A 16,463-nucleotide genomic window follows, 5' to 3' on the forward strand; every position below is an offset into this window, starting at 1 on the left:
GTTTTATAAACTGTTGTTCTTTTTCTTTCTTTTGATTCTCACATGAACCCTGCAAATTAGGCTTTTTAAAAAAATACATTTTAGAAATTGATTTTAGAGGGGGGAGGGAGATAGAAACATCTATGAGAGAGAGACATCAATCAGCTGCCTCCTGCACGTCGCCTTCTGGGGCTGGAGCCCGCAGCTGGGGCATGTGCCCTGATCAGGAGTCGAACTGGTGACCTCTTGGTTCATAGGTCAACACTCAAGCACTGAGCCACACCAGTCAGGCAAATTAGGCATTTTTATTCACAGTTTACATGTGGCTGTGAGTCTCAGGGACCTTGCACATGGTTAACTGGTGGGTGAGTAGTCACATTAGGGTTTCATCTCAGGCCTGCTTGTTTTCACAAGGTTTGTTTTCCTTCATTAGGATGCCCTGACTCTCACTGAGACTGAAGTAGTTTCCCAGGAATTACATATATATTTTCAAGATTTTTTATTGCTTTTTAAAGAGAGAGAAGGGAGAGGAAGAGAGAGAAACATCGATTGCTGCCTCCGGCACACCCCACACTGGGGATCAAGCCGGCAGCCCGGGCATGTGCCCGGACCAGGAGTGGAACGTGGTGCGTGGGACAGCGCCCAGCCAACTGCGCCACGCCGGCCAGGGCAGGAATGTATGTGATGTAATCGACAGGCCACGCTCTCCCGTGCGCCGTCCCTGCTGCTTTGCGGAGTCATTCTGCAGATGCTATGGCGTGCTGCATACACTACATTGTGTCCTAGTTCCCGGAGTGAGCGCAATTTTCAGAGTGATTTGGATGAACTTGATGACAGCTTTTTATGGTTCTTGTCCTCATTTTCAGACCAGGAAAATTGAGAGAGGTTGTATAAGTGTGAGTTATATATGATTAGTGATCTTGGATTCGGTATCGTAGTTGTCTTCAGAGGGAAATTTGGGTCCATCAGTGCTGGTTTACATCAGTTATCAGCATCTCCAATACACATGAAGTATTTGTTAAGTGGCCAAATTGTTGGTGGCATGAAAAGGCTGATTAAATGCTGTTTCCAGGGGGTAATTCCCATTCAACCCAGAGACCCTAACACTATGTATAGCCACATAGTGGTTCCTAAATCTAATTTTATGGCACCTGGGACTGTCTCCAGTAAAAGGATTATCTTAAATTTCCCCCCAAGAAAATGCTTTTGGAAGTGAAATTGAACCAATACAGAGGGATATGCTTCCAGAACTATTATACCACACAGGGCTAGGGACTTGGCGTGCAGCCTTTCAGCTTAGCATAGTATACAGATTGAGGGGCTGGGTTCCTGGCTTGTACTTCAGTTTCCTTTCTTTCTCCTTAGTTTGAATATCCCAGATGTATCCCTTTTTTCCCTATCACAAAATACATAACAGGAAAGACCAATTTATGATGAGAGATTGAGTGGAAAGATGTTTTACAAGAGATTTCTTCACTCATTTCCTCTTATACTGAATCATGATGACTCAGGAAAGCTAAAACCTGAGAAGGAAAGACTGGCTGGCTGAGAGGAAACTTGCTAACAAAATGAGGTGCTTATCTGTCTACCCACTCACTTCAAAATAATTTATGACAAACCAGTACAAATGTTGAAGATTTTCAACTTTTGCACTTACTTGAAATGAGACCCTTAGCTAAGTTTCTAATTCCGAGCTTTCTTTAAAGCATCAGAATTCTTTCCTCTTCCCAAAGAGAATCTTCATAGAACTCCAAAATTTATAATTTCTGAATTTTCTTCACTTTTACATCCTATAGTTTTACTTTGGATCACCTTCTGGACATAACTGTCGGATCATTTCTACACACTGTAAAAAAGAGGCAGCTTGTTATAGAGAAGGTTCTGCTCTTGGAGTTGTCCTCACGCTGGGGTAAGCACACCCCAGTGTATGTAGCGGGTTTGCAATATGGATGGTTTCAAGGAACTAAATTTCTGGATTTTTCTTCCTAATATTGACTTGCCTGGTAATGTATTTGTATTCACAGTAGCAATTCTCCCACTTCACAAAAGATGGGATCTCAAATCTTACTGTAATGGTGTATTCCAAGACACTAGTTGGGATTAGTCCAGGGTCCTTCAACCCATAAGACTTTCCAGGCTTTCCTTGCCTCGTGTATTTTCTTGTTAAGGATAAAGCTTGGCTTTAGGAACTGTGTTGGATGTTCTGTACTCGGATATATGGTAGATTTGGAGATGTGGAGAGTGGTCATGACAGTTTTCCATTTAGGACTTAGTCTTTATCAAAAAGTATTGATTTTAAAAACTAGTAACTTAAAACTGCCACACACGGAGAAAAAAAACGGTTCACAAAACATTCTCCAGCCCAGCCAGCATGGCTCAGCAGTTGAGCATCTACCTATGATCCAGGTGATCGTGGTTCGATTCCTGGTCAGGGCACATGCCCACGTTGTGGGCTCGATCCCCAGTCGGGGGGTTGCAGGAGGCAGCCAGTCAGACTCTCTCATCATTGATGTTTCTATCTTCCACTCCCTTCCTCTCTCTGAAATAAATAAAGACATATTAAAAAAACCAAAACACTTCTGAAGATTTTATGATGTGTTGTAATCATCAACCAGTCTTCCACTATTAAACTGAAGTGGCCAGTTGAGACAAATAGTTCAGAAACCATTCTTTACCTAAATTAATGAGGTTATTTCTGAGTTTTCTATACTTGATTTCTTTTTAAAATGACTACAAACGGGTAAAACATCAGATTTCTTTACATGTACATAATATACATTAAGGGAACAGCTCACTTCATAAATAACTTCTTTGGGCTACACATTGCAATGTATTATATGATGACAGAGTGTTGAGTAATAATAGCTTGTGGATTTGTTATCTTCTGCTTGTAACTTTAAGAAATAGGTTCATTAAATGTACTAGAGTTTATGCATTTGAATTTTAAAATTAAGTGAGACTTTCTGGCACAAAATAAATCTGCTTTGGCTGGTTTGCCAATTATTGTGGATATGTTGAGTAAGTTGAGCTAAATCTGCAGATAATTTTCATAATTGAGGAAAAAGTGGATTTAAAAAAATATATTGATTTCAGAGAGGAAGGGAGGGAGAGAGGGAGAGAGAAACATCAGTGATGGGAGAGTTGTCATTGATTGGCCACCTCCTGCACGCCCCCTGCTGGGGATCCAGCCCACAACCCGGGCATGTGCCCCGACCGGGAATCGAACCCCAATCTCCTGGGTCCTAGGCCTACACTCAACTGCTGAGCCACACCTGTTGGGCAAAAAAGTGGATTTTGATAATCAAAGAGTATGTGATTTTTAGCATAACTTGTAAGGAGCTTAAACATTCAGAGGAAGACATATAGTTCCTACAACTTTTTTATGTGGAAAGGATAAAAGCAACCCCCAAAATAGAAAATTAATCTAGAATTAATGGCTCTTACAGTGGTAAGTCATGCTTACCGACAGGTGCACGAGATAATTGTGAGGGGAAAGAGTAGCCCTCCTCATCTCACTGAGATACGCTCTCCAAGTAAATAAGCAGTAAAACTAAAATTTAATGTTTGTAACTTAGACATTTTACTAATCATTATTATAATGATAACTTAATCCAGAAGAAAAGAATGTTAACTTTAAGAGCCTTATGGATTCAGAAAGTAAAGCATTTTAATTGCAGTGAAGTATGGTAGAGTGATCATTTAAAGACATTAGCATAAAAAATATGCTAGGATAAAACTTTGGGGGAAATTAAATGGAAACAGTTCAAGGAGAGAAATGAAGGATGTAAAATTTTCAACTGTTAAAAAAGAATTTAATTTTTTAAAGGGTTTTGGTTCCATTTTAAAATGTTCAAATTTAAAATATGCTAGCCCAGCCACCGTGGTTCAGCGGTTGAGCATTGACCTAGGATCCAGGAGATCGAGGTTTGATTCCCGGTCAGGGCACATGCCCGGGTTGCAGGCTCGATCTCCAGTGAGGGGCGTGTAGGAGGCGGCCTGTCAATGACTCTCATCATTGATGTTTCGATCTCCCTCTCTCTCTCTCAGAAATCAATAAAAATATGTAAAAAAAAAAAAAGATATGCTAGAATGCTTACCCTTTGTAAATATTTAAGCCTAGAGTAAAATATTTTAGATATCAACCTTAAACCGTGGGAAGGGGTTTGTATGTATGTACATATTTTCTGGGAAGTGGGGTCTGTAGTTTCATCAGACTCTTGAAGGTGGAGTATGAGCCAGAGGACTAGTCAGAGGCAAGGCCACTGTATTCTGAGGGCGCAGTATTAGTTCTTGGCTCATCCTGTCCCTTGTATCTTTCCTGCGCCCACGTGTGGACGTATGGAAGGCACAAAAGTATTTTGCTCTTAAAAATCTTAGTAGAATTATAAATTCTTAGGGCAGAGCTTTTGTTCAAAAACATCTTTCCTGTTGTCCCCTAGAGGAATTACGTCCGTATTTACAAGCGCTTTCTATTTCAGTTTGAAGGAAGGAAGTACTGTGAGCATGATTTTCAGATGCTCTTTGCGCCCTGCTGTCATCAGTGTGGTAAGTTTTACTGCTGAATGTAAAATAAAAAGTAAGTTTCAAGTTACTTAAGTTACTTAAAACAAAGTGTCAGAGATAAAAGTGGTTTTTCATGCTCATTATAAATAGCATTTCGGTACTTTACCAGTCCTCTTGCCTATTTTTAATGTATGACAAACTGGAAGAGTATGAAAACCCGGAGAGAACTGATTTTTAAGGACATGCCGTGTAAAGTTTTCTCGGGACTAACTAGGGTTCTGTTAGATGGTTTTTGGAATGGCCGTTCCCCTGCTTGCTTTGGGGTTTGCCAGGAGGGAGACGGCTGTCAGCGAGGTGCTTAGAGGTTGCCGGCGTTGCACGGGTGCTGGGCTTGCTTGGCCTCCGCCCCTTCCCTGGTTGCAAACAGCTCTGCTAGGGGCCTCCAGAGACTGGGGGAGAGTGTCGTCATTCATTAAGGGCTTAATGAAAGGAGTTAAGCATGGGTTACAAGAAAATGTGCTGTGTGACCAGAAATGACAGGCAGATTCAGAGATGTGATAAGACAGCCCGAAAATACAGCTACAGAATCAAAACCAAGGACTCGGATGAAATAGAAAACATTTTTCTGATACAATGCTTATTGTGGTAGACACAGACATAAAAAGTCCCTATTTGTGGAGAAAGGCTGAAGTGTATTTTATTTCCTCCTGTTTTTTTCCTTTTACTGCTTTTAGCACTAAAGTGCCACACTGGGTAGACTGTGTGTGTTCCTTTCGCACAGGTGAATTCATCATCGGCCGAGTCATCAAAGCCATGAATAACAGCTGGCACCCCGAGTGCTTCCGCTGTGACCTCTGCCAGGAAGTCCTGGCAGATATCGGGTTTGTCAAGAATGCTGGGAGGTAGGAGGTTTTTATCCCTGTCACGTGTGGGTGGATAGAGTGACTGCTACACGTCACGCATATTTTCTCATGGGGTGGAAGGCGGTGCTTCAGGACTCGAGGTTAAGGCACAGGGATTCAGACTGGAGCCTGTTGGGAGAGGGCCCTGGAATTTCTGGGCAGCAGTGCTCAGCTGCCACATGTGTTCCTGGGCTGACAAAAGTGGGACGGGTACTTAGCATGGAGTTTCTAAAATACCAGATTATTTGGATTGGAATAAATAATTTTTCATATAAAACGTAGTGCTTTGAGTATGCTAAGTCAGCAGTGATTTCTAAAGAAATGGTTTCTTTAATTTCTTTTGAGAGATGTGAGAAGCATACTTTTTAATTATTAGGAAGAACCTTAGATTTTAAATTTGAGTTTCTAAAAAAGTTTTGGCTCTGTTTAGACATCTGTGTCGCCCCTGTCATAATCGTGAGAAAGCCAGGGGCCTTGGAAAATACATCTGCCAGAAGTGCCACGCCATCATTGATGAACAGCCTCTGATATTCAAGAACGACCCTTACCATCCAGACCACTTCAACTGTGCCAACTGCGGGTATTGTGGTTTCTTTGTTATTAAATAATAGTGGAAATAAAAGATCACATTTATCTGTATTTCTGTTACGCTGGCAAACCAAATTTATTTTTCTCCAACTTTTAATCTGGAAAATGTTTAACCTATACAAGAGTCAAGAGAATAATATAAAGAATATCTACATGCCTTTCATTTAGTTTCATCAGTTAACATTTTGCCACATTAAGTTGTGTGTGCAGCACGTGTATGTGCATGTGTGCATGTGTGTGCATGTACGTACCTTGAAGTAATCAGACCATATTAAAATATCCCCAATCGTCCCCCAAACTGTTTTACAGTAAAGGATTAAAAGACAAAGAAAAAACTTTACAATGTCTTATTTTTGTACATATATAACTTTTACAGTTGTAATAATTAGGGTTTTATCTCAAAATATCTTAAATTCTATCTACAGGGAATTTTTTTTCTTCAAATACATGATAATTTGTTAGGCTATGATTTTTCTGAATTTCTTGTCTAGTATAAAAATTTAAAGGCAAAAGAGACTTTACTATAATGAATATGAACTTACATGCTGACTATGGCGGGGGCAGACAAGGAGGCTAACGGCCAAGGAAACAGGCTCTGGCGTAGGAACAGATGCCTCACCTTTTGTGATTATCACTTTGTGCCTTTTCTGCTTTTCTTGCCTGTTCTCCCTCTGGTGGAATATTTCTCTTTTTTTGTTAGCACTTTTAAAGAATTATTTAAACAGTTGAAACTCAAACACATCCATTTGGCTAATTGGGGCCATCTCTGGCATGTTTATTGACACAGGAGACTGCAAATAATAGCACACTTAATTAAGCATTTGGAAACAGAAAATTCTGGTCGTTTCATTTGTTTATTTCCTATTAACCTATAACTATTCTTAAAAGCTTATGACAGTTTAAATATTATTAAATGGAACTAGTCTCCAAATTCCTCAATTATTTTGGGAAGATAATGTCACTGAGTCTGTCCTCAGTATTGTTACAATTCTCTAGCTTTTTAAGGAAAACAAATGGACTATAATGTGATAATAGACAAAGAAACGATAACGACCAGTGTGATCGTATGTATCTGACTTCCTGGAACATTTTTATCGTTGTTGAATGATACTGATCTTTTGATAGGATTCTGAAACATATTCAAACCTATTAATTCAGGTTACTCTGATCATCAGGAAGGAGAAGAAGTTACAGGAATTGTTACAGTGGTTAAGCGTCCGCCCATGAACCAGGAGATTGAGGTTTGATTCCCGGTCAGGGCACATGCCCGGGGTGCGGGCTCGACCCCCAGTAGGGGGCGTGCAGGAGGCAGCCGATCAGTGACTCTCTCATCGATGTTTCTCTCTCTCTCTACCTCTCCTTTCCTCTCTGAAATCAATTACAACTTTTTTTTTTTTTTTTTTTAAGTGTTAGCCACATTGTTGCCTGTTTTCCCCCTTGATAGTATCATTCAGTTGGGTATCTTTCTCCTGGACAGGAAGGAGCTGACTGCTGATGCCCGGGAGCTGAAAGGAGAACTGTATTGCTTGCCGTGCCATGATAAAATGGGGGTCCCCATCTGTGGCGCTTGTAGGCGGCCCATTGAAGGACGTGTGGTAAATGCCATGGGCAAGCAGTGGCACGTGGAGGTAAGTTCCACATGCGTGACACAGGGGCACAATTAGGAGTTTTAAAAAATTATATATGAACATGTTAAAGACAACTGATCTTGTAGAAAGTTAGGAATGTAGAATATACACTGCTTCTGTGAGCTCATGGTAATGATACAGGATGTGCTCTTGTGTTCTTAAATCTCCTAGCCCTGGCCGGTGTGGCTGAATGGGTTGGGTGTGGTCCCGTGCACCAAGAGGTCTCTGCTTCCATTCCTGGTCAGGGCACGTGTCCGAGTTCTGGGCTCGATCCCCAGTGGGGCTGTACAGAAGGCAGCCAGTTGATGTTCCACTCTCACATTGACGTTTCTCTCTCTCTCTTCCTCCCTTCTTCTCTCTCTAAAATAATAATAATAATAATGATAATAATAAATCTTCTTGAGGCAAGAAGTGTCCTGGTCCATCTCCAGCAGCGGCCCTTGCTTACAGATGCTGCTCAGATGTTCACCTGCTTTCTCACTGTGTGGTGTTTGAACAGGCTGGGTCTTACAGTAACTTGTCAGAGACACCGGAATTAAGACTGAAAGTGCTACAGGAAAACCTATGGCCAAATGAAACCGCTGCCTCAAACCTGCATGAATCTTCTTAAGGATAGGTTGACCTTGGAGTTTTACTTCATTTAATAAGTAAAATATGGCAATTCAAAAATGACCTGTAACAATTTTTTTCAGCATTTTGTTTGTGCCAAGTGTGAAAAACCATTTCTTGGACATCGCCATTATGAAAGGAAGGGCCTGGCATATTGTGAAACCCACTATAACCAGGTATTGTTTGTACTCATTGATATTAGATATACTTTTATGAATGTAAGCTTATCAATATTTTAGTTACAAAGAAACCTCTTGGAAATTTTTTTCCCACTCCAGTACTGGACCCAGTCTTGGGTTGTCATGTTGTTTAGCTTTCTTAAATATGGAACATCTCCAGAGATTTTGTTTTGTTTTGTTTTGATAGCGATGAAAAGTAAATTTTCATCATAACAAGTAGAAATTAGTCAATGAACTGCTACTCATTTTCTCTAGTAATGGTAAAATCTGGATTTAGGTAGCCAGCTATTTGTTTTAAGTGGTAGAAAGAACTGAAATTATATTAAATGTTTGGTGTTTTAAAACAGTTCTAACACATCTTGAATTTCTATCACTTTTTCATTTTTCAGCTATTTGGTGATGTTTGCTTCCACTGCAACCGTGTTATAGAAGGTGATGGTAAGTAAGCGTAGGAATTTTTTATGGCACCATTTTGACACAAAAACACTTGAGAAATATGAGCATTGAAAGAAGCTGATTGCTATAGTTTGGAATGTGATTATTTTTTTTATTTTTTGTGTTTTTTTAAAATATATCTTTATTGATTTCAGAGAGAGGAAAGGAGAGGGAGAGAAAGAGATAGAAACATCAGTGATGAAAGAGATTGATCGGCTGCCTCCTGCACGCCCCCGACTGGGGATTGAGCCCGCAACCCAGGCACGTGCCGACCGGGAATCGAACCCCGATCACCTGGATCCTAGGTTGACGCTCAGCCGCTGAGCCATGCCTGGCTGGGCTGGAATGTGATTGTTATCAGTTACTTTTTCTCTTTCTTTGGCATATTTCCCAAGTAATTTATAGCAGTGAGACGATAATGGCCCATGAGCTGGACTTGTTACTCATTTATGATAATATTTTAGGCCTATGCTACAGGGTTGTTATCCTAGGAAGTGTAGAAAGCATTTATGGCCAACCTGGAAACCTATTTCTCTTTCCTTTCCCTAGAACTACATGGCTTGGGAGCTGTAGAGCGGTGTTTATTAAGAACAGTTTACTCTGCCATGGTAGCTAGGCAGAGTCACTTTAACCTTGCAGATGCTAACCTGGCAGTTACCTGTAGACATTTCTAGGACTTACCACCCTTGTACTGGGGTAATTAGGCACAGCTGATGGACTGGAACAGAGAGCAGCTGTGTTGGGTAAGGTCGCCAACACAGTTCTGCCAGAAACTTCTACCAGAATTTTAAGCATTCCTGTTTTCAGCATGCTTTGTAGTTCTCAGCAGAGAACCTAACTTGGGAAATACTTGCTGAAATAATGCACATACGCAGTTTGCCAAAGGATTAGATCAAGAAAGCAATCTTAGCCTCGCTGGGTGTGGCTCAGTGGTTGAGCATCCATCTAGGATCCAGGAGATCCTGGTTCGATTCCCGGTCAGGGCACATGCCCGGGTTGCGGGCTCGATCCCGTCGGGGGCGTGCAGGAGGCAGCCGATCAACGACTCTCATCATTGATGTTTCAACTCTCTCTCCCTCTCCCTTCCTCTCTCTGAAACCAATAAAGATATATGTTTTTTAAAAAAAGCAATCTTAGTGCCATTGAAAATAAAATTTCCTCCTATAATGAATGGTTAGCAGATGAAAGAAGCTGTCAGTGGAAGCTCTCAGCTTTGGAAGAAACACTGCTGTAGGTGAATATGTTAATGTCTGGAATTTTTTCTTTAATTACTTCTCTATTCCATATTTCTTTGTTGGACTAGTGGCAGTAGGGACAGCAAGGAGTAGAAAGCGTGCTGGTAGGCGAGCACTGTGCCAAAAAAACTCGTGTGAGTGATGTAACGCATGTTATGTATTCACTGCATTGTCCACAGGAGTGAGAGGACCTGAGCTTTGGTGTGAAGCTTTGGTGTCTGTACCATTAACTGTATATGCCTCAGAGGATACTCAAAGGAAAGAAAAAGTATTTGACTGTAAATAAAGGTTGACAGTGCAGTTTCCTGAATTAATGCCTTCAGTGAATGGTTTCCTAATAAATGGAGCTCAGTCAAGCATTTTCAAGAGACACAGAGCAGTAATACTTAAAGTTTTCAGCGCAGAAAGGATGAAAGTAGATTTCTATGTATATTTTAAAAAACAAAGGTTGACAAGGGCAGTACTGATCTTTCCTGAGACGGAGCCTACAGGCATGGAAGACATACATTGCTCGGTTTGTATGTGGAAAAAATAAATGTGAAAAAATAAATGAATAAAATTGGTTGATTTGATAAACATTAATTAATGACACTAAAGTTTTTAGCTGCGTGATTCTTTTGCAAGCAAACCTCTTGAGAACCTTTTCCAAATGTCTTGGAGATAACCTTAATTCTGCTTTAGATTTGGGAATGTCGGCTCCCCCACATCCCATACCAGTATGTCACCAGGTGTCCTTCCTCTTCCTCCAGTGGTCTCCGCCCTGAATAAGGCCTGGTGCGTGAACTGTTTTGCCTGTTCTACCTGCAACACCAAGTTAACGCTCAAGTAAGTATACGTTTTGGTCCAGCGCGAATCCTAACACTGAAAACTTTCGGCTAACTTTTTTTAAAACACAGTTTTTTCTTCTTTCTACTCAGGCCTTCTGAAAGTAAAAGTTCTTCCTTTAATTGTTCCCTGTTCTTTCTTCTATTCCTTCTTTGTCCTGCTCAAAGGGATAAGTTTGTTGAAATTGATCTAAAGCCAGTCTGCAGACACTGTTATGAGAAAATGCCCGAAGAATTTAAGAGGCGACTTGCCAGGCGGGAGAGAGAAGCAAAGGAAAAGCAGAAAAAGAAAAAGCCTGTCTGTCTGTAAACTTTTCTGTCCCTTCTGTCATTTTCACAGCTTGCTGCTTTGGTTAGTCCTTTAGAATATGTTTTTTTGTCTTTTACTTTTTAAATTTCTTTTTGGTGTGTATTTGTAACCGCTAGAGAGTGTAATACAAGTGTCTGTCCTGTGTAGAGTTGGTCCTGTTATGCAATTCTTAAAATTATTTTTAGAGCTTAAATTAATAAGGCTCATACTTAATACCAGCTTGGACTTCCCTTATTTCCCTTAATCTGCAGATTCCTTCATCTCTTTTTTTAAAAATCACAATATGGGATAGATTTTCTTTAATGGATTCAAAGGAAGGAATTTCAATCTCTTGATGCTGGGAAAAGTTTTAAAGTACTTTTGTTTGATAATTGCAGATTTTAAAATCTTGGTTTTTGGTTTCTTTACTGAAATTAATTTAATTGATAAATTCCAAGTGTCTCATGTTCTGAGTTTTGTAATAAATTCAGTGTATTTCAGATCTAAGCAAACACCATGTGATGTACATCATAAGATATGTACTATCTTTGGTGTATGTGCCGGGTGGAACACAAGTGGGTTTACAGTTGTTTGTATGGAAAATAATCCAATAATTAATAAATAATAATACAAGAAAAAACTCTGTTTTGGGTGCTCACAGCTTAAACCACCTTTTGCCCCACCCTGTATATGTGCTTTCCATATGATGCCCATATGCTATAGTTAATGAATTCATTTTCTTGATGTTTCCAAACTCTGTTTCTGATTTTTATGAGATATATTTCGATCTTTGCAATTCTGTTGAATTACTAGCATGATTATCCCATTTTTCCTTTATGGTTACCATTGTGTTCTGAGCTCTAAAGTTTTTAAAATTTTTTCAAGTTTTCATGTTTCTTTCTATAAAGAGCAATTAAAGTTTAAATATGAAATTAAAACAATGGAAGGGCCCTGGCTGGTGTAACTCACTGGGTGGGGCGTCTTCCCATGCACAGAAAGGTTGCGGGTTCGATTCCCAGTCTGAGCGAATGCCTGGGTTGTGGGCTCCATCCCCGGTAGGGAGTGTGCAGGAGGCAGCCAATCATTGTTGCACTCTCAGGTTGATATTTCTCTCTCTGTCTCTCCTCTCTCTCCCTCCCTCCCTCCCCCCCTCCCTCCCCCTCCTCTCTTTGTGAAAATCAGTAAGCTGTGCCTTAAAAAAATAAAAAAGGGAGGTTTGCTTAGCAGTATCTCCAAAAGAAGTGATAATTTATTTCCTTCAATTTAAGAAAGGCAGTTTTAATAGCTTCTGTTCTAAGAAGAGTTTGGGATAAATTTTTAATTCAGTAGTTTAAATCTAACAATTGAAATGTAACATTCGAATTACTATCAGCATTAGGATCTCATAAAACCAGCTAGAAAATAATTCCCATATGGAGCTTTAAAATTAAAGGTTTTAGCAGATTTAGTCATTTGCCATAAATGACAATGTATTACCAGACTTGTTCCACAAATGCTTCTTAAATATAATTTCACAGAAAAAGTTATAAAGTTGTGTATTTACTTGATTCACAATGAAAGACCCTGATTTAAACAGTAATAAGCTCTTATACTTACAAATTAGCACACTATTGCAGATAGGAGGCCATCTGAAAACTGACCTCTCCAGAACTGTTTTATAAATAATGTGTATTACTTTAGCTCTATTTATTTATTTATTTATTTATTTATTTATTTATTTATTTATTTATGACAGTGGGGGTGGAGAGAGAGAAACATTGATGTGAGAGAGACACATCAGTTGGCTGCCTCCCACACGTGCCCAGACCAGGGCTGGGGATGGAGCCTGCAACGGAGGCATGTGCGCTTGGCTGGACTTGAACCCGAGAACCTTTAGCCCGTGGGCCAGCGCGCTCACCACTGAGCCAAACTGGCTAGGGCTGCTCTAGCTTTTATAAAGAAGAATGGAGTTATCCATACAGCTACTATTCAGTACAAAATATAACCACAGGTAGTCTGGTTCATTTGCTCATTGAGTGATTAAGAACCTTCCTGTATCTCCCCTACCAACCTTTCTGTCAACCAACCAACCAAAATAACCCATTCTGATTTAAGATTTATTTCAAATGATTTTTTGGGGGGTAGGTCGGGTGGGAGGCAAACCATTTTATGCCAGGAAAGATGAGACCTCATCACTACCTAATTTAAAAGAGTAAGATTATTTTGCCTTCAGTAAAGAGGATTGTTCAAATTAAAGAAATACAATTCTTTGCTTTAAGTAACTTTAAAAGTATTCTTGTAGTACTTTAAAATGTAACTGACTTTACTTACCTAAATTATATTTACATTAGATTGCCTGAATTCTTAGCACTGACTACAACGTAATATACATTCTGTATTAAACAGGTAGATGTATAAGATCAATTTATAGGACAGTTTTTTTTCAAATACTGTGAATTATTTACATCTACCACAATGACAGGAATTGAGGTTAGAATTATAATTGTTTGCAAACATGCCATCATATACTGTCTTCATTTACTTCAGTAAAATTATTTCACATTATTTACGTGTCTATGTTAAATATATTTCCACTAATTTTTTTTATTGTTATCTTTAGGAATAAATTTGTGGAGTTTGATATGAAACCAGTCTGTAAAAAGTGCTATGAGAAATTTCCGTTGGAGCTGAAGAAAAGACTTAAGAAACTAGCTGAAACCATAGGAAGGAAATAACTTTTGATTTACTTTTTTCTCTTCTCTGCAAAGACGAGAGCACCAGCGTTATTGACCTGGCCCGCCCTTATTTAAGCCTGTCTCTCGAAATAGTTGTGTGAAGAGGACCTAGATGAACGGTCTTCTTCATCTCCTTTGTCTCATTAAAAAATACGTAGTTTGTGATCATATTTAAAACACAGATGAAATCCAGATTTGCCTTTGTTAATTACCCCTTACCGATTTATTAAAATGTAGACTATACTTAATAGCAAAAACCACATGGATAAATGTTAGATTTTAATTTAGGTACAACTTTTAAAAATGAAAGTAAGGAGTCATCTTTTACATGACTCAGATTAAAAAATACAAACATTATTTTACTTTGTAGTCAACAGAAAATTAACTCCAACTGCTATTGGGGAGGGTACAGGGAAGAAAAATAACCAAGAAGAACAAAGCTTATGGAATCTTAGTATGTTTATCAAACCGGTACCTGTGATATGAACATACACATTACTAACACAAAACAAGTATTCAGAACTACTTGGAGTTTGTTGTTATTAAATGCAATAATTATGCTTAGTTGTTTAAAAATTATGCTTAGTTTCATATTTTGTTAACTCCTTCCTTCATACAGTTAACACAGTAGTTATAGCTGGCTAATAGTTTGCCTTTTAAAATTTTGTGCAAAAAATTTTATTCTCTGTATTTGAAAATACAGTATACTTTGCAGTATTGGAAAAATGAAAGCTTTTTTATGTATTAGAGCAATTATGCTTCTAAGCTTAATATCAAAGATGTAGTCTTAGAATAGGACATGAAATTAAATTTTATGTAGCTTGGAATGTATCACTTTAAAAAAAGTGAATGTATATGTTTCGGTCATATTGCCTTTATAACCAAGTTAATATCTATGCTTTATACATAAACTTGCCTTGCCTTAGAAAAACATATAATCAGGAATTCCAGCTGTTCTATACAGTACCAGCTAAAAATAAGTGTATTGGTTGAGATTTATAAACTTAGAATCATTCACCAGAGCTATGATTATATTTTTCAGAATTTTTTTCTCCCCTTTTGGGAAACACATTAAAATTAATTTCTGCCATCTCATTGGAAGAGAATGAATTTGATAATGTGTTTCCAATTTTTCATTTCAAATCTCATAATTAATTGGATTTTATTTGCTATAAGATGTATAAATGATACTTAAATTGGAAGAGGTATGTTTAAGGGTCAATTTTAGGTCAAAAGTAATGAATTATTCTACTTCATACAAGGTTTTATTTTGAAGTTTCTGGACCATTCTTGATAAACTTGTATACAAAACATTTAGTTGTGAACATTATTTAAATGTCGCTGCTGCTGTGTTATCATTTAAAAGAAAGTTGCCAAGATGGACTTCTAAGGGGAAAATTACTATTTTTTACAAAAATTGCTAAAATACTGTTTGCCATTAAAAATATCACCTCATGATGCTACCACTCTGCCATTAAAATATTTGTCTGCATGTATTAAAAAGTGTGTGCATGTGCTCTACAGGGTAGATTCTGTTTCAGGTTTCAGATAACTAATAACCAGTAACTTATTTTTAGTGTTCTTCTGGAGTTCAAAGAATTACAAATGATTGAAAATAATTAAAGGTATAGTTTAAGACTGCATGTGTTCATAAGTTTAAAGCAGTCTTTGCATCTGACAGAAAGAATCAAAATCCCTTCATTGTGCCTTTGTCAGCTGATTTATGACCAGCAATGAAAACCTTGAAAGTATTTATTAAATATTATACTATGGATATAGGCAAAAGAGTACAGGGTTTGCAGTGTAGGGTCTTGATGCTAACTCTAAAATATGCCTATACCAGAAAAGCAAACAACGGACCTATATTTTTAATCACTTTGAAGATGTGTGCACTGAACTGAGCTGCTTTGTTTACATACCTTATATAGCCAGGCCTGTCCTGCAGCCAGAGGTCCCGGTGCTCTCTCTGCTCACTCTTCTCTTAAAATATGAATTGATATTTCCTGGAAGTTCGACTTGTTTGGGTATTTTATCTAGAGACAGTACTTCCCTCCTTAGTAGGGCTATCGTTGGAGCCGGTACAGGTGGGAAAGGAGGAAAGTGTTGAAGTTGTATTGGAATAGTAGTCAAACTCGGTTTAGTTCATAATGTTTCTTGTGAAGCTTTCCTAGCTGTGAAAAACCTCAGGCGAGTAAGCATCTCTTTGTTTAAAGCCCAACAAGGCAGTTTTAAATAATTCATTTTTCTTAACTGAATTTCTAAGTGCCTTTTTTTTTTTCTTTTAAACCAAGCCTAGTATAATTGGGAAAAATGTTTGGATACAAAGAAAACATTCTTTGGATCATGTTCAAGGTTATTAACACTGCACCTGAAAGCATAGGTCATTTTGCCTCACTGTTTGCCAAAATAGCCATTTCTATGTTCAGGAAATGTCAAGGTAGGCTTACAGCATTTTTATTGTATTTCATTTTAGATTGTAAGCTCAATGGCAGGGACACTATGTTGCTAATTATGTTTTTATATAGCAACCTTTGCAGTATACTCTTGGTACTTAATAAATGTTCATAATTATTAATAA

The 16,463-nt window shown here is 38.4% G+C and overlaps 1 protein-coding gene across 10 annotated transcripts in view; it reads left to right on the top strand.

The window, feature by feature from the left end:
• LIMS1 (LIM zinc finger domain containing 1) overlaps positions 1-16,463 on the top strand; it is a gene marked incomplete at its 5' end in the record, with an annotated part of 108,791 nt that extends 92,328 nt beyond the window's left edge. For 5 of the 10 annotated variants that reach the window (XM_081144518.1, XM_081144520.1, XM_081144519.1 and 2 more), the window contains 8 exons: positions 4,458-4,524; positions 5,264-5,384; positions 5,815-5,964; positions 7,450-7,600; positions 8,293-8,385; positions 8,778-8,826; positions 10,808-10,883; positions 13,771-16,463. In XM_081144518.1, the coding sequence (XP_081000644.1) occupies positions 4,458-4,524; positions 5,264-5,384; positions 5,815-5,964; positions 7,450-7,600; positions 8,293-8,385; positions 8,778-8,826; positions 10,808-10,883; positions 13,771-13,885 (822 nt within the window). In that variant the 3' untranslated portion in view covers positions 13,886-16,463. Of the gene's footprint in view, positions 1-1,775; positions 1,914-4,457; positions 4,525-5,216; positions 5,385-5,814; positions 5,965-7,449; positions 7,601-8,292; positions 8,386-8,777; positions 8,827-10,807; positions 10,884-11,050; positions 11,214-13,770 lie in introns of those variants that run through there. The other 5 variants (XM_081144516.1, XM_081144523.1, XM_081144524.1 and 2 more) reach the window with 3 other exon arrangements.

This window comes from Miniopterus schreibersii (assembly GCF_964146895.1).
Source record: "Miniopterus schreibersii genome assembly, chromosome: 8".
Lineage (NCBI taxonomy): Eukaryota > Metazoa > Chordata > Mammalia > Chiroptera > Miniopteridae > Miniopterus > Miniopterus schreibersii.